Here is an 18,882-nt window from a genome sequence, read left to right as displayed (position 1 = left end):
TGGAACGTGCTGCTGAGAAACTGAAGTGGTTTCTCCAGACCAAGTGACTGTAGCATGACTGTGATGGAAGGAGTTAATAGACACTGAAATTGTTTTATTAAGTAGATTTGCCAGAATTTACTGATTATCAAACCTCATTAGCCGGGGACTTGTACTCCATGTTCTTCCCCAGTTGCTGCCTGCTGCCTGCTGGATGCACGGAGGGATGCTGGAGAGATTATTTCTAAGCCCTTCCCCCTTCCCTCTCCCCTCCTCTTCCAGGACCACATCGACAGTCCCGGGGGGAAGAGAGGAGGCACGGGGAGAGGGCAGGAGAGAGAGGAGGCACAGGGAGAGGGCAGGATCCACCAGCTCTCCCTCAGCATCTTCCACCAGCAAAGCCCAGGAGAGGAGCTGCGGCTCAGGACACCTTGGGGAGGATCCCTTAGCACAACATATGTTACATCAACACCCACGGCTGCTTTCCCCTTCCAGGAAAGAGGAGAAGGAGGAAGAGGAGAGAGCTGCAGAGGGCTCCAGGGATTTTCCATGTAACCAAAGCCGGACGATGCCCCCCGGAGCTGCTGCCGTGTGCGGCAGGTGAGCATCACCTGCGGGGCAGCCCCGCTCCCGCCAGCTGCCCCTGCTCCGCCGGTAAGTCACTTCGGGAAACTTTCCTTGCAGTCTAAACTTGGCTGACTTGGGGTAAAAAAGAGGGTTTTTATCTCTAGGGACAAGGGGCAAAACCAGGGGTTTGTCCCTGAAAGGAGGAGGGGAGTGTTAAATTCTCCGAGTGAGCTAACACTTTCTGCCTGCTTATAACAAAGTTTTCCCCGTGGTGGGCAGAGGTTCCCCTCTACCTCCTCAGTAATTTGCCACGAGGTCGGGTTGATCAGAACAGCCATCATTTAGACAGAATTTAAGGCATTTTTAAACCTCTCCCCGCTAATCCTTGCAATCCCCCCGAGAGGCAGAACGGGCGTGCAGCGAGAGCAGAGGAATCGCGATCTGAGCAGTCCCGTTAAAGCAATCAGAACTTCGCATCCAGCCCATGGCAGGTAATTGACCACTCTGTCGCTAATAACTATTAAGCAGCTTAGTCGGGTTAGCCCGTGGCTAAGGGTTTCTAGAAATAAGAGAGCGAAGCGACAACGACCGGAAAATAAGGATAAAATAAAGATGTAGCGGTGCCCAGACCTGCTCGGAGAAGAGCCCGAGGTGTTCCCGTTGGGATTTGCAGGCAGCCGAGCCTCGGTGATAATTATGAATGAGGCTGGAGCTCTGCTCCGTGCCTGTGTTGCCAGACAACCAATGAGGCTGCAAAGCAAAGCTCATTCACGGGCTGCAGGCTTCAGGAAGAGGCACAGAGGTGACTTTTACTTACAAAACAGGCACTCATTGATTTCCTGATTGAGGAAAGTGGCTGGAGATACCTTTTCTCCTGCGGTAACCTCTGCTATGTTTTCTCCTCCTCCCCGTATCCTCTGGCTGACAGATCCCCCTGCTCTGATGCCGCTCTGGATGTCCCGGTGAGAACTCTTAGAGATGCCTATTCTCTCCAGAGGCAGTGACCAAGACTATAGCAACATTAGCTACAACTCCTGCAATTCCTTGAGCCACTTCCTTCCCATCTGCGTGGAAACCCCTTCTGTCAAGGGGGTCCATTACCAGAGAGCCAGGAGGATTTACCATCCTGACCAAGTGTCTGCAGTCGATCTGAAGACAGAGATCATGATCAACGTTGGGGGCATCAAGTACCTGCTGCCTTGGAGTACTTTGGACGAGTTTCCCCTGACCAGACTGAGCAAACTGAAGCTCTGCAGCAGCTATGAAGAAATCATCCAGCTGTGTGACGATTACGATGAGGACACCCACGAGTTCTTCTTTGACAGGAACCCCAACGCTTTCGGGATGATTGTCAGCTTCCTAGCGGCAGGGAAGCTGATGCTCTTGAGAGACATGTGTGCCTTGTCTTTCCAGGAGGAGCTGAGGTACTGGGGCATTGAGGAATCCAACCTGGAGAACTGCTGCTTTCGGAAGCTCTTCCAGAAGCTGCAGGAGCTGGCCGAGATCCGCAAGGAAGAGGAGCGCCTTAGGAGCAAGGAAGCTTCGTGTGTGTTGGATGAGAAAACCAGATTTGGGCAGTTCATGAACAGACTCAGAGATATGGTGGAAAATCCCCAGTCAGGACTGCCAGGCAAAGTCTTTGCTTGTCTCTCCATCCTCTTTGTGGCCACCACAGCTGTCAGCCTTTGTGTGAGCACAATGCCAGACTTAAGAGCTGAAGAAGACAGGGTAAGTCAGTCCTTCTTAACTGGTCTAACCACAGAAGGATCTTCTCTATAACATTGCCGTAAATATTTCAGCACTTAAAGATTTATTTTTGTAATAATAGACCAGAGAAAAAGTAAGAATCCAGAGTTACTTCAGATGTGGTAACATTCAAATTCATCAAATAATCTTGACTAATCTCTGTAATGAATCCTGCACTTCATTTGCAAATTGCCCTTCCAAAAGTGCTGAGGAAATCTGTGTCAAATAACCCCCCTGCCCCAACCCCTGCTGTAAGACAAGACGCTCCTCAGAGTGTCACATATTGATGAATAAAGTCATTTTTACATTTACAGCACAGCCTGGTGTGCACAAGACAAAAATCTGTATTCATTTTATGGGTCAAAGCAGCCTTGTCATGGTTAAAAGACGTCCTGATATTTGATGTCTTAGGATAAAACTGAGCACAGCACAGGAGGCTGAAATTGAAGATAATTCCCTGTTCCTTTATAACCCCTTGAATATTAACTTCCATTTGCTCAGGAAGGCTCCAACCTGTCAGGAATAAGCCTGGTGCTCTTGCAGCCTTCCTCAGCTATCCTATTACTTTTTGGCTGAAAAAAAGGAGAAACTGTTTTCACAGGGAAAGCTGTTAACACTGTTCCAATGCTTCTTCCAAGGAAGTACTTTAAATATAGAACATCCTTCTTCCAGCTCGATGTACAAACATTACAAACTCTGCTCCAGCAAGTGCTTCCTACTAACTTTGTTAATGGAAGTGGCTCGATGCTTTTTATCTTCATTTCTGCATTTCTTTTCCTGCAGGAAAAGCTTTGATAAATAAATCCCATGCTAAAGACCCAGCACATGAGCAGAGCTCTGCTGGATGCAAGGGGTTGTGTGTTTTAAAAAATAAATTACTAAGTTAGAAAGAAAAGCATGCTGAGGGTTATAAGTGTGTCTGGGAGCGGCAGTGAAGCTGCTGTTCCTGGATTTCCTATAAAACAAGGATGGCATTACTACTTAGAGGTTTGCATATATATCAGTACTTTCAAAACAAGCAAACTGCCTTGAAACCAGCTCAAAAGATGGATTGCTGAAAGTGCAGGGGAGAGGATGAAGGATGAACTTGAGGAAAGAACCACATTTGTCCAAATGTTTGGAAACATTCCATAATTTACACTTGCAGCAGCAGCCTGCTGCACTTTGTCATTGTGCCCCAGAATACAGAGTATTAAAAGTCCCTTTCTATGAATTCTGTGATGTTCTGCCACAGGAAACATAGGGGAATACATGAGACAAAACACTCATGCCTTGTGGAAAAGCAGAGAATCTGAACTAACAAGCAGTTCTGGCATCCCTAAATTTCCATCCCTAAATTCTTAGCCTGCAACAACTAAAATTTCCTTACTGGCATCTCAAAAGAGCATTTTAACTAGAGCTGGACAAATAGCTCCGTGAAGTTAATTGACTAAAATTAGGATTTCTTGGCTGCAGCTGAGTCATACTTAGCAACATCAACTCTGTGTTGATTTGTAACTCAGAACTGACCTCAGAGAGTGATTCCAAGATGGGGCCACATTTAGCAGCCACCTGAAACAAGCGTGCAGGACCTGAAATTTTTGCTTTTAGGGCTGAACACAAAGATGGTTCAATATCTGTTTGCTCAGTGACAGAAAACAGTCAAATTACTTCACAAAGTTTCTGAACAACCTGAAATTCCACACCTGAATTCAAAGATTATTGTGAGGTTGAGTCAGTTCTGAGTTAAAGCTTGGTAAAAGCTCTGAGGTAAATGCCCTTAAAAGTACTGCAAGGATCCATTTTCCAATGTCACTAACACTGGAAATTGAATCTATCCGTATTACCCATTTTGAAAAACAGACAAAAAAGGCTTTACCTCTGCTGCACATGTACCACTCTAGGGTCCTGTTCCTCCTCACCACAGCCACATTAAGAGAGTGAAAACTGGCTGGACTCCAGCTCAAGATGGATCAGAGTCAAAAATAAAAAAAAGAAACAAAGAAAAAAAAAAAAAAAAAAGGATAAATAATGCAAGGTGACCTCCACTTGACTCACTTGGCTCAGAGGCTGCTGATTGCTGATCCCACCCTGCAGGCACAGCAGATCCCTGGTCCCGTGAGCAGCTGCTGAGCCAGGTCTGCTCAGGAGGGAGGAGAGAGCAGGCAGAAGAGCAGCCTGGAGTCCTCAGCACGCTCGGGAAAGTGAAAACTCGGGTCTGTCTCCGGGAGAGGGATGGCAGGGAGCCAGGAGAGAGCATCTGCATCGGGGAAACCCAGTCACCCTGGCAACCGGAGGGGAGGGAAGGAGCCAGCGTCAGGGGCAGCAGAGGGGATGGGAGGGGGAGCCTGGAGTTGGGGATGCGGCTGACAGTGAAATAAAGGAGGAATTGCTGTTATTGACACATTCCAGAATGTGCCAAATGCCATTAGGGAACGTCCTCATGAAAAAAAACCGCCCAGATTTGGGCAAACATTTCTGTAAGTTTATGTTATATATGGACATGATGTGAATGCCAACCCAGAGAGAACAGTCCCAGGTGAAGGGTGAGGAAAAAGTTCAGCAAAAATGTGGAGTAGCAAAGGAACAGCTCTGGTGAACTCAAGTTTGAGTCTGACCATGAAATAAATATACAAAAGGTTTTATTATTTGTGAGGCTAAGGAGAGAGGAGTCATCAGTAACAAGGTTATGCTAGTTAGGAATAAAACAACAGAATTATCACATTTTCCAGTGGGAATATATCCTTGTCCATGATATTTGCACCAGTTCTTTATGGAGCTCAAACTGTCTGGTAACAAAGCAGATTTAATATCATCAATGTGCAGTAATCAAGGCATGTAGAGATAGGAAATAAAGGGCATATTTAGAGGTGAGGAAATCTGTTATTGATCTGAACAGGCAGCCTGAGAGAACTGCAAATCTGAACTGAGACCAAGCATACAGGGTAGGAAAGCTGAAGTGACAAAATTCACCAGTATTACCCTCAAAGGAAGAAATTCAGATCATCCCACTAGAGACAGGACAGAAGTCCCATCAAAACCCCCCAAAAGTCCCAGTCCCACATAAGAGTTACAATCAGGATCTAAGAGGGGTCACTGAAACAGCCACTGTCAGCACATCCAACCCAAAGGAAAAAGAAACAACCATCATTACACCAGAAAACTCTGGGATAAAACCACTGCAGAGGGGCCCGGAGAGGGAGAACACTTTGAAGCACTCTTGGGACTTTCCTTGGGATGAGATAGTTCATTTAATGAGTCCCTAAAATTGGCATCCTCTGGAGAAATGACTCAGCAGAAAGGCTACAGCAAGGTCTGTCCTTCAGGAAGGCAGCAAATTAAGGCCGGGGGGAGAAAACCCCCAGATATTTCCATTCCCTGACCTTGTTACTACTAATTCTTGTGTTTGCTCTTAGCTGACCTTGAGAAGCTTGGAATTGCTTTAGGTATTTTATAGGACCTAATGAAACAAAATCATCATAAGCTGCAACCACTGTTGTTTCATGTGAAGGTTTTATCCTGAAACACAGAATACTCATTTTTTTAAAGCTTCTTTTCCTGGGATCATTTGATTATGTGAAAATCAAGTTCCATTTAAAAGAGTAAGTTTCTAGTCTCTGGTTGCACTTAGAATCCAGTAAACAGAACAGATGAGGAGAACCCAGTACTTAACAAATAGAACCACTTCTAAATTACTTTTTTTTTAATATTCTACACCATTATTCTGGAGTCCCTGATTAGTTTTTTAATGCTTCATGTTGCTGAGGCTTTCTGTATGATACTAAAGAATGTTTGGCTTGCACACTGGGGGAAACTGCCAAGAAACAGGTTTTCTTAAAAACTGGAATAATTTTACTTTACAGGGGGAAAAACCCAATTTATTTGCCTTACTGTGAAGAGAAAGAACATGTAATGCTCATTGAAAGTGTAATACTATACAGGCATATGTGTCCATGCCTATCTATAAATATACTGCTATATACATATGACTTGAAATTACTTGGAATAAAATAAAGCTAGATGTGCTTTGGCTTTATTGCATCTGCTCAAGCACTTTATTCTGGGTTCTCATCAGGTCACTTTCTGCAGACAATCCCTCTCTTAAATTGTCCAAGCATCCAGTGCAATTCTGATTATTTCTGACCATTTGATTAGCAGGGAAAGGAGGAAAATGTGCTTCAGTGGAGCAGCAAAACCCTCCTGGTCTGGGTGTACTCAGCACAGTGAAACGCAGCTATTTATGTGCTTCAGGGACTGAATTAGTCAAAATAATAATGATTGAAGAAAGTTTAAACAGGAAGCCATTAAACAACAGAAATCAGAATATTCAAGCCTGGGACTTTTGGTGTATATTTATAAATTACTGCTTTATGGGATCTGCCTCTTTTTGAGGCCAGAAACACCGGGAGCTTTGAAATTGCAGCATCACATTAAGACCCTGATTTCAGAGTCCCACATGATCCGTGACCATTTCCCAGGCACCCACACCCAGAGCTGCCCAGTTCAGCACTGAGTCTGTTCTGTACAGCACTGATGAAGTCCATCTCACTGAAGCCCTGCTCTGCACAGCCAGAAGGGCAGGGAGGGGGTGCTCCCTGCTGACCATCAGTGCCCCAGCTCCCCCTCAGGCCACCCAAAATCAGTGTCTGCACAAACTCTGGCCCTCCAGGGAGGGAATGGATCCTGCCTGGCTTTCCAAAGCTGTGTTCAGGAAGCACAATTAGACATTATTTGTTTGCCTTACGTTCATCCCCTCTTGGCCGTGTCCCAGCAGTGAGCTTTGCACGCCATCCTGGGGGACACCCAGCTGTTCCAGCTGTTCCAGCTGTTCCGCACCAACAGCTGTGCAGTGTGCCAGCACGTGTCCCTCACTGGGAGTCAGGATTTCTTTCCCCTCCTGCTGCTTCCAGGGCTGTAATTGTTACAAAAGCCTGTTCACTCCCCTCACCTGGCTCTCCTCAAGGGGTTCTGCACAGGTGAGTGTTTAATAAATGTCTTCTTTGGGAGGATGAGTGTTGCTTTTCATGGAGGCACTCCATCTCTGGAAAACTCTGTTTGAAACTAATTTATCCCCCAAGCTCCTTCCCACAGTGTCAGCACCTCTCATTAGCACCAGTATCTTCCCTTAAAAAAAATATTTAAGCATCTTTGGGACCCCCTGCACTCCAGAGTTACAATAAGAAGGAATTTCTGCTCCAAAGAATTTATAATGCAGTGAGAAAAGAAACACTAACAGGCAAAATGCTTTGACTGGCAGCAAAACTGTCAGTTGATGGTTATCCTCCCAAGTCCAGATTAATTCCTTGTCATTTTGACTATACTGCTCTGCACAGTTACAAAATTGTCTGTTAGATTCCTTACTAGAAAAACAAGAAGTCCTTACTAGAAAAACAAGGAAAAGTTTACTCTTTCACAGCTTTCTGCTAACACCAACACTTTGGAGTCACCAACTGGTTTAAATCAAAACCAGATTCTTCAGATTGACTCTAACAGTGTCTGCAGACTAAGGTTTAAAAGTTAATTTTATCATTTTATTTTAGGTACACGTCTGCCCCAGAGGGGATAATTATTTGTTGGACACAGAGCATTAATTTTTCTCTGTTCTTTCTAATGTTCACATTAATAGAATACCAATATTAGTTCATTTTCCTCAAATGCTGTAGTTGTAGTAATTGTTTTCCTAAGTCCAGGCTTCTTTCCCATCAAGTAGAACAAGTGGGAACTCATTGTGTTCTCAGAATACACAGCACTGCTTTAACAAGCTCATCATTCCCTAAATCAGGTTAGAGTCTCTTTCTCAGCAGGCTGTAACCTTCTGGTTTTATTGCATCAGGCTGGAACCATAAATCCAAGAGCTGATGTGATCCATAACACAGGGTTTTCAAGCTCTCCCTCCCCATCATTTGATTCAGCAGAGCGTGGTTTAATTATTCAAATAGCAGCGTCAATGCGGCCGCAGTGATTCAGCACTACCTGCAGCACTGCAGCTGGATCCCAGAGCTCAGGTATGCAGGGAACCCAGACTGGCACCACATTTCCTAACCAAGCCATTCCCTTCACAGCCAAAAGGGATTTCTGCCCTGTATCTGTTCATTTCCTGCTGCCAACGGGATAAGAACAGCTTGGAGCCAGCTGGTTAGCTCATTTCCCTACACCCAGGTCTTGCTCTGCCTCTGCTCCTCCCTAACCCTTCTCTAGACTTCAGCCTCCCCTGTATTCCCACTGCCTTGGGTCTGTGGGAAGAGCCAAAGCTTGTTTTTACACCATCCCATTAGTCTGTATTTTTCAGACAGAGGGAATTGCTCAGGGAGAAGCTCTAGACCAGGATGCACTGCCCAGGGGTGACTGAGAAGTGCAAAAGCAGAAAAACAGCCCCCACCCAGGAAATGGCAACCTTGGGCTTAGACCGGCAAATTCCTGCTGGTTTTTCTTCTAAACTCTGCACCTAGAGGGCTGGCTGATTTTGGCCAACAGGCCAGGCTGCGGGAAGAGCAGTCCTGCTGGGATAAGTGCTGGACAGCACAGGCTGGCAGAAGGCAGGTCGGGAGCTGCAGGACAGGCTGATCCCATCTGCTGCCTCTCTGGTGGACACTGGCCTCTGTCCACAGAGCAGTGTGTGCATCACAGGAAGGATCTGAGCAGCAGCTTGACTATGCCAAACGAAACCTGCCCCTGCCAGGATAAATTTAGCAGATGTGAACCATGACCTTGTATCAGCCACGGAGCCAGGCGCGCTCCTGGTGTGAACGGTGACATTCTGGCAGCCTGTCCCCCCACTGCAGAGGGATGAGAAGTGCAGGTCCTGTGCTCAGGGAAGCTCCTCTAGGACTCCAATAGGATGGAGCATATGCTCTCTGAGCTCCTTCCCTGCCTGGTTCTGGCTCCATTGGGTGTGGGTCCTGAGCACAGGGCAGCCTTCCCTCGGGAGCAATCACTGCTGCAGCTCGGGCAGAGCTGGCTGGGAGCAGGCTCAGATCCTTTCAGCCCATTGCTCATTTGTGTGATGATGATGATGATGATGATGATGATTGATGATGATGATGAGCCAGCTGGTTCCCATAAACATGCTCTGGGAATAACAGTGTTTGAACATAGGGGTTCTGTTATGACTTCTAGCTGGGTTCAAGGACTTTTGTCAGCTTGGCTCCATAAATAACACGAGATTCCTTTCTCACCAGCATGCTGTGTAAGCAACACATAGACCTTGTGCTGAGGTACATATTGATTTCCACTCCAAAGCTCTGGAAATATGACATGATTCTGAAATAATCCAGATACTGATCAAGCTGTGCTTATTACCAAAGGGTTCCACAAGCATTGGAAGAACTTTTGCTATTTGACTTGGGAACAGATCATTTGACACAAGAGATCATTTGCTATTTAACCTGGGAATAGATCATTTGACACAAGAAACACTTGGAATCACTGACACCATCCTGAGCAGAGTTCCCTGGCAAGCACAGGAAGGAGATCACAGGAAATGCTGTAGTTTTGCTTGCTTTACCTCCCAGACTCCACCCTGTTTATAGATTGTGGGAAATCCCAAATTACACACCACAGAAAACAGGCTCAGACTGCTGCCAATAAACTTCCACTTAGAGTCAATCACACCCAGGGCAGAAAGTTGGTACCTATCCAATTTTATCCTCACACAGCTGCAGCACTGCGCTCCCAACATAATGGGAATAACAGGATTTCTTTCCTCATTGTACTTCAGATTAAGAGGGGATAAAGCGTAAATACCCACTGCAAAAGGTATTGAGATAAATCTCTGACAGCAGGAAACTCATTGGTGGATCAGGTAATGATTCAGAACAAGTTTCCAAAGCATATTTTAATTGTCAATTGTCTCAGAGGGCAGAAAGGTGGGACACAAATGATCAGCACAGAGCAGACCCTGAAGGAACAAGAGGAGTTCCTTGGTGGTGCCACACAGTTATTCAATAATAATAAAGTTTTTCCTCGTCTACATAAAAAAAAAAAGTGAGCAGCATCATGGATAGATGAGAGATATATTCTGCAGGGCCGATTCTGATTCAGTCTTCCTGGGCATAACTGAAAATATTGATGCATGTAAAGATATTTATTCTTTTCACTGGATGAGATTTATACCTGTTGTAAGTTAGGCTAGTGCTGCATAACCCTGGGATCTGATTCTGTTTGTTATCCTAGATGCCATTACACTTTAATTAATGTTTCCTGGCAAACTAAGAGGCTGGGAAATTTATCTCTTTTTATCTTGTGAGTGGCACATTTCTCAAGCACATTTAGCTGGAATTCACAATTAGTGAATAAATTGCTTTTTTGCTGCTCCATCCCTGGAAGTATCCAAGGCCAGGTTGGACAGGGCTTGGAGCAACCTGGTTTAAAGGTTTAAGATGGGTTTAAGGTCCCTTCTACCCAAACCATTCTGGGATTCTGTGAGTGGAAAACAGAAGCCAGGAGAGTTCCCCTGGGCACCTGTTGCCTCTGGCTGTTGGGGGAACGGGGTTAACTGGACTCAGTACTGCTCTTTTTCTCTTTTATTATGAACCAACTTTTTTTCCTGTTTAAAGAGAATTTAACAGAAATATCCTAAAATGAGCAATCCCACTGTAACACCATAAACTCCAGCACATAAGAGAACATGGAAAACAAGCCAGTTTCTTATACACCAGAGGGAGATATTCAAAAGGAAGCTTGGATTTTTTTACTATCTCTGGTGATAGAGGAGTTTGAAACAACTCCTTTGCTTCTTTGAGGTAGTTTATAAATCTAAGAAACCACTCCATATTTCAGGCACCAGGCTCAGTATATATCTTTTTACACACAAAATATTGTTTCATTCATTGCTGAGCCAAATGCTCATTTCATACAGAAGATCAATACCAGGCACTCATTTTATTACATTTATATCATAGGTTGTAGAATTTCTGCTGGAGGCAAGTTCCATAAATCCTGATAAATTCTTGCATTGTTGAAAAGTAAATCTGCAGGATGAATAAAGAGTTACATACTCACTGCTGGGCCTGTCCTAACTGCTCTCCCATCAAAGTCAGTGACAGGTTGAGTACAGATTGATGTCAGATGGTTTGGTTGAAAAAGCCCTCCCAAAATATGCTGTGGTCAATTCTAAATAAAACCTCACCTTCCCCTCTTGCTCACAGTCAGCACCACCCCAGCTTGGAGCTTTTGGAGCTCCCACTCCACCGTGAGCAAAACTGCAGCAGGAGGAGAAGGAGCTCAGTGCAAATTGAACCCAAAGATCTGGAAATAAACCCCCAGAATTCTGCTCTAGTTAATGGTGAGGTCAGGGGAGGGAGTTTGCTGTGTTTTGTGTTGGCAGGTGCTGAACGCTAGAATATCCAAATGTATCTGGTTTGCTCAGAAAGAGGAATTGTACAGAAGTTGTTGCAGCACAGAGGTTTCTTTATCAGACATTTAGGCAAAAAAAAGGGCTTGCATGGATCAGGGTATTTGGGCTGTACTGAAAGTAACTAATGGGAATGTGGTGGCAAAAAAAATTGAAATCTCCCACTGACACAGGAGCATCAGCATTTTGGTGAGAACAGAGCTTTGAAGTCAGTGTGCTCTGCCTGTTCTTTGACAACAGTTCCGAGAGCAACATAAAACACTGAGCTGTAAAAATCCTCAAAAGTACTGGAGAAACAGAAATTGGCTTTGGTGCTTGATATTTCCTCCTCCACTCCCTCTTATTTCAATATTTGCTGCTTTTGAACAAGATATTCAAAAGGATGAAGAACGTTTGAGTAGACTGACATTAGAGAGGGATATTCTATATAAATCAAGTCAGGTGCATTCCATAATATATACAAATGTTCCTAATATATAAAACATTCACATGCAAACTCTTGGGATGAAATCCATCTCCCAGTGTGAAGGCAATGAGCATGTTCTCATTATGCTGACAGCATAAATTGCCTTCACTAAGTAAATATAAATTTCCATAGGGAATAGTGAGGTTACTGAGGGTGGCAAGAATTAAAAATCTCCCAAAAAGTCTCTACATTGCTACACCTTGAAATTTCATGCTCAATTCAAAAGACAGCCTACATCTTAATGGTTAAACAAAACTTCTTTTCTTCTATTTCCTAAGGAAGGAATAGGGAAAACCCCATGATGATCTGAGAGCAATGTCACCTGCAAATGTCTAAAGGCAAATAAATAACAGATGTACTGGAAATTCAGCCTAGCTAACAAAAATTAAATAAATCTTGATGGGAGCAATGAATAATTCAGAGGCCCCATCACTGGAGTGACCAGAGGCAGGTTTGTGCACTGTACAAATAATTCAGGGCTCAGAAAGAGTGAGCACTGCACAACACAACTGCTGATTGCAGGCAATCTCATCAAGCCCAGTCAGCAGCTCTGCAAACATCAATGTGCTCCAGCCCTGACTGCAAATGGAGCCAGAGCCTGACCCTGCATGCAGAGCCCTGGCAGGGCCAGGCCTTCATCAGCTGCTGTGCTGTTTCATTTCAGGGGGAAAATATGGACTGGGCAGCTTACTGTGCAGAAAGGAGAAATCCCCAAATGGTGCTACAGAGCTAAATCGTTCTGAAGGTTGGGCAGGGTAAAGCACACTCCTGAGGGGGAACCTCTGCTGGCCAATTCTATAACACAAAAAGACTTGCTACTCCCAAGTGCAGCAGAAAGTGGGAAATATTGAGTGTTGTAAAAAGTCTGCCGTGACTCCATTTTCTTCATGTGGGAAAAGCCAATTTTTTTATTCACACAACTCATTTTATACAGTTTTTATCGACCTTGTGAGCAGCTTTGTTGACAACTTTCTTGTCATTTACTCTATTGGTTTGTAAAAGGTATTTTACTTGTCCATGAAATCTCTCTATTCTTGAGTTGTTTACATATTTTTTTCATTGGTTCTCATGGGACAGATCTTGTTGTTTATACAGGTGCACTTGTTTTTCACCCCAGAAATAGATTGTTGTGTTAATGAACTCTCGTTTTCAAGATGTTTTTATATGAGAACTTGCAAAGTACTTACCTGCATTTAGAAGAAGCGATAGGCCAGCTATTAATTTAATAGGGCAGGCATGATTTTATGAGGCCTTTCTTTTATATTTTTTCTACCTGTCTGAAGCATTCAGGACTTACAGCCTGAATGCCAGGACTTTATACATTGATGGGTTTCATTCCAGTAGGTTGGAAGAAGCAACAGAGTAAAATGAGGGAGGTAGGTGGATCTGTTTGTTCAGCTATTTCATGTGCTCAACATTCTCTGTGGAACTGAAGGACAGCTGCCACACTACCTGTGAGCTGGGGTTTGTTTATCTCTGCTGCCAGTGACTCAGGCAGATCCATATTGCTTCTCCCTCAGCGTTTTGGGATGCTGGTTCACAGACTGTTGTTTTGTTTATTTCCCTCTCTGCTTTGTGGCAGGGTGAGTGTTCCCAGAAGTGCTATTACATCTTCGTCATCGAGACCATCTGCGTGGCTTGGTTCTCCCTGGAGTTCTGCCTCCGCTTCATCCAGGCCAGGAGCAAGTGTCAGTTCTTCAAAGGACCCCTGAACATCATTGACTTCTTGGCCATTTCCCCTTACTACGCCTCCCTCATCTTCTCCGAGGACGACTCCAGCGAGGAGGAGGACAGGCCGAGCAGCAACACGTACCTGGAGAAGGTGGGCTTGGTGCTACGGGTTTTACGTGCCTTGAGGATCCTGTACGTCATGCGCCTTGCCCGCCACTCCCTGGGCCTGCAGACCCTGGGCCTCACCGTGCGCAAGTGCACGCGGGAATTCGGGCTGCTGCTGCTCTTCCTGTGCGTGGCCGTCACCCTCTTCTCCCCCCTGGTGTACCTGGCTGAGAACGAGTCGGGCAGGGTGCTGGAATTCACCAGCATCCCCGCCTCCTACTGGTGGGCCATCATCTCCATGACCACCGTGGGCTACGGGGACATGGTGCCACGCAGCGTGCCGGGCCAGATGGTGGCTCTGAGCAGCATCCTCAGCGGGATCCTCATCATGTCCTTCCCCGCAACCTCGATATTCCACACCTTCTCCCACTCCTACTCCGAGCTGCGCAAGGAGCACGAGCGGCTGCAGTCGCGGCTGAGCCGAGCCAAGAGCGCCAACCGCTCCGGGGAAAGCGACACCTTCAACGAGACGGACAGCCTGATCCTGGAGGGGCAGGCCTCCCCCATCAAATACATCTACACGGGGAACTGAGCCTGGAGACCCCCATCAAACACAACTACACGGGGAACTGAGCCTGGAGACCCCCATCAAACACATCTACACAGGGACCTGGGCCTGGAGATCCCATCAAACACATCTACACAGGGAACTGAGCCTGGAGACCCCCATCAAACACATCTACACAGGGATCTGGGCCTGGAGACCACATCAAACACATCTACACAGGGATCTGGGCCTGGAGATCCCATCAAACACATCTACACAGGGAACTGAGCCTGGAGACCCCCATCAAACACATCTACACGGGGACCTGGGCCTGGAGATCCTATCAAACACATCAACACAGGGAACTGAGCCTGGAGACCCCCATCAAACATATCTGTATAGGGACCTGGGCCTGGAACCACATCAAACACATCTACACAGGGAACTCAGCCTGGAGACCCCCATCAAACACATCTACACAGGGACCTGGGCCGGGCCTCCCCCATTAAACACATCTACACAGGGAACTGAGCCTGGAGACCCCCATCAAACACATCTACACAGGGACCTGGGCCAGGCCTCCCCCATCAAACACATCTACACAGGGAACTGGGCCTGGAGACCCCCATCAAACACATCAACACAGGGAACTGGGCCTGGAGATCCCCATCAAACACATCTACACAGGGACCTGGGCCAGGCCTCCCCCATCAAACACATCTACACAGGGATCTGAGCCTGGCCTGGGCCATTCCCAAAGCCACAGACAGAAACGTGCACGTGTGCATCAGCAGAACACACAAAGCAAAGCAACAGCACAGGTTACAGTGCTATCCTCTCTCCTGGCATAGGTATAAGCAGCAGCCAACCCAACGGTGCCAGCTCCAAAAAATCCTTGTGGAGCTGGAGGTTGGGAGAATGTAAAAAATTCGGAGTTTATTCAGTGATAAATGCTCATTCTTCTCTATGACTACTAAGAATAAACTTTGTCTCCACCACTCATGCATCTTGCTGAATACCTAACACTGAATGAGTAACAAACAAACCAGCTTCTGTTGGCACAAACGCACTTGTTATTTTACTTGCCTTTGAGTTTCCAGTGTTCTTGCAATTAATATCCTGAGCCAGGTGTTAGGACACATTCTTTCAGGGCTACACACCAGTGTGGTTATCCACAGCTCATCCACCAGACATCCAGACACAAATCCAAATTCTGTATTTAAAGCCAGTAACAAGCTTAAAATAAAACCGCTGTATGTGACAGCTTTCAAAGTTTGCCTGTAGCCAGATGATCAATCTGTACCTAACAAATTGCACTGCTTTGTATAAAACACTGTTTGCAAGAGCATTTGCTTGAGATGCAGTTGTGGTCTGCAGACTGTAAACGTATCATACTAGACAGCAAAAGTCTTCAAACTTCTTTTTCATATAATTATTTAAAATAAAAATGAGGAATAAAAAAAAAAAAAAAGCCCAAGCTTACTGAGCATATAAAAAAAAAACCTTGGTGTTATATTTTTTTTGTTGAATGGTGATGGTTTCTCTGGAAGAAAGGTAAAAAACAGACTTCTTGAAAATGTGATGATAGCTAAGAAGAATCCAAAGGTATAAATAATAAAGAATGAGGGGAATGATTGCCAGAGAGGCACTGGGAGTGATTTTCTGATGGAAATGGAAGGTGCCCCTTTTGGGATACCCATGTACAGCCAGAAGGAATCAACAGGGCTTTGCAGAGGTCAGCAATGCTCCTTTAAGGACAGACTGGATGGTTTTGTACAATGTGACCCTTTGATGGTGTGAAGGTGCCCAGTGAGTTCCATGCAGGTCCCTTTGATGGTGTGAAGGGAGTCAGTGGGCTCCATGCAGGTCCCTTTGATGGTGGGAAGGGAGTCAGTGGGCTCCATGCAGGTCCCTTTGATGGTGGGAAGGGAGTTAGTGGGCTCCATGCAGGTCCCTTTGATGGTGGGAAGGTGCTCAGTGGGCTCCATGCAGGTCCCTTTGATGGTGGGAAGGTGCTCAGTGGGCTCCATGCAGGTCACAAAGGCCAGGTGTGCACAGACACCTGTGTGTTCAGGGCCCATGCCAGCCACAGTGAGAGCCCTCGTGATCCCCACGGGGCTCTGACACGCTGAATTTCGGGAATGAATTTAGGCACTGAGATTAATCAAGGCCTAAATTAGTTTTTAATCAGATTTCCAGCTTTCATTACTCCATTTCTTAAACCTTGCCAAGGTCCCTGTGTCCTTTTGATGGAGCAAAGCTCAGTGAATGAGCATTCCCCAGGGCCTGCCCCCTCTCCTGCCCAGCCTGGGGCCATTGGGAGCCTGGGGACACCCGCAGGCACTGCCCCATCTCCCAGCTGGACATCCAGACCCAGCCACTTGCAGAGTTCTGCAGCTTCCTGCAGGCATTTGGGAGCTGAGCTGCTCCCCTCCCTCCTGCACAGCTGAAGTGGAGAAAAGCACAGTTGTTGGCACCACTGGGATGGCGTGACTGGAATTAATCCCTTGGGTTTATCTCGCTATTGACCTCATGATTCAAACCAGAGAAACTGCAGCAGATTATTCACGGGGATGTTCCAACAAGAGGAACAAGTTGGCTTTAGATGACAGGCATTAACATTTGCCCCATTAAATATGCAATTTCTGCTGGTTTATGCACAGGTCCATCTGATTTTTTATTTTTCACAATTTTTTTTTTTGGCAATTCTCTACAGTAGGTCCAGTGAGATGATAAATCAGACAAAATCCTGGTCTGGACTATGAAGGAAACCTCTCCAGGGTCCTGTGCAGGGTGATACCACCTGCATTTCCCTGGAGATTCTGCCCCTCTGGCCTGGCAGTGCCAAATCCAGTGCTTGCTCCTGCTCACTGGTGGCTGCTGGGACACAAATCCTGATGCAGAATTGCTGCAGCTTTTAAAAACACTTCCCTCACTGACACACACTTTGGACATACAAACAATCAGGTAGAGCAGCTGATTTGTTTTTTCCAAGTAACAATTTCCTTACTAGTTTAGAAGTTAGTTCATCATGGTTGCACACAAAATTAGCCCATCACATGGCTATAAAAATGTAGATATCTGGTGAAATATTGGGGGTTTTACTGCTCAAGTGCTTGTAACAGCTCCATGTCCAACAGGTTCCGTGATGTAGCTGGGAGTGTGGACAGTGACAGAAATCCAAAGCCTGACTCAGTCTAGTGTAAGTTCCAAAACACAACCCAAGAGCGTGCTGAATCACAGAGTTCAAACAAACAAACAAACAAACAAAGCAGCAATGCTGACAGGGAGCTGAGCGTTTGCACGTCCAGCTGAATTTGGACCATCACTCGTATTTCTGATTTTAACTTAAATCTCCTCTAATAGCTGGGTCTGGGCTGCACCAGCTTTCACAGAAAATAAGTCCTGCGTGATTCATCATGTTACAGGGGAGGGAAAAATATGTTAGGAGGAACATTTAGTGCCGGTGTAACTCAACTGAGTAACACATTCAGAACAAGCAGTTACAATTAGCAGATGCTGTTGTTGCCAAGATCGAATCATTTCCTAACCAGATTTAATTAAAAGAGCAGTTGAGCTGCCTGGCACCCAGCTTCCCTGACTTCAAAGCCTTTCCCCTGGACCTACATCCTAGAAACAGGAGAGGGACAGCACCCATCACCCAGGGGAACCAGGTTGTACAGCCCTCATCAATGCATTGCATCTCTCTTGAAGCTTCTAACTGCTGCTCTGGCACAGCAACACCTCCTGGTGTTGTAGGAACCTGCAAAAACCCCCACCCTGCTGCTTTTTGGGGGAAATCAGGAATTTATCCTGCTCTGCAGCCCAGCCTGTGGGAGTCCTGTGAGAACACAACACAGGACGCTCTCACCTGGTCTGAGCTGGACTCAAACCTCATAGAATGGTTTTTGATCAGGGGCTAAATGCAAATTTTCTGCGATGTTGAAATTCCACCAAGGGGTTGAGACCTTTTTTCTGACCTAACTCTCATTTCCTCAGGGCTTCTGCAGCCTGTTCCAGGTTTCTCTGCAGCCCTGGTACCTCCCAGCTGTCCTCCAGCTGTTTCTCCTCTGTGACTTTCACCACTTCCTCTGGTACAGAAGCATTACATGAGATGGACATGTTATTATCCCAGTAATTAACTTCCTAGAATTTCATAGGTTCTGTATTTTATTATTTCAGCCTACTCTCAGAACTCCTGAAATTTGCTTTTCACCTGTCTTTGCATCCAGCCACTAACATTCATAGCATAAAATTACTAGGTTGATTAAGCCACAAATTCATTGAGGGAACAGTGTTTTATTTTAGGAGCAAATTGTAAAAGAATTCAAGGACTGGACTGCATATGCCATGTATTAATTATAGCAGAACTATTTAAAACTTGCAGTGGTCAACAATTTTATTTCAAGCACACCCAAACAGAGCTGTGCAGTTATTTTGATCAATTAGGCACATCTGCTGACAGAAATT

The 18,882-nt window shown here is 45.7% G+C and overlaps 1 protein-coding gene across 3 annotated transcripts; it reads left to right on the top strand.

Moving 5' to 3' along the window:
• Window positions 1–246: 246 nt before the first annotated feature.
• KCNG4 (potassium voltage-gated channel modifier subfamily G member 4) lies at window positions 247–15,920 on the top strand. Of its 3 annotated transcripts, none has more exons than XM_038148458.1 (3): window positions 247–579; window positions 1,475–2,274; window positions 13,672–14,457. In XM_038148458.1, the coding sequence occupies exons 2-3, from the start codon at window positions 1,525–1,527 to the stop codon at window positions 14,455–14,457; spliced, it is 1,536 nt and encodes a 511-aa protein (XP_038004386.1). In that variant the 5' UTR covers window positions 247–579; window positions 1,475–1,524. The 3 variants fall into 3 exon arrangements, with proteins under 3 accessions (XP_038004386.1, XP_038004384.1, XP_038004385.1); XM_038148456.1 differs by having other exon boundaries at window positions 249–633; window positions 13,672–15,920; XM_038148457.1 differs by lacking the exon at window positions 247–579 and adding an exon at window positions 643–1,037.
• The last annotated feature ends 2,962 nt before the right edge of the window (window positions 15,921–18,882 follow it).

Source organism: Motacilla alba, chromosome 11, assembly GCF_015832195.1.
Source record: "Motacilla alba alba isolate MOTALB_02 chromosome 11, Motacilla_alba_V1.0_pri, whole genome shotgun sequence".
Classification (NCBI taxonomy): Eukaryota; Metazoa; Chordata; class Aves; order Passeriformes; family Motacillidae; genus Motacilla; species Motacilla alba.
This window is presented reverse-complemented; position numbering and strand designations above follow the sequence as displayed.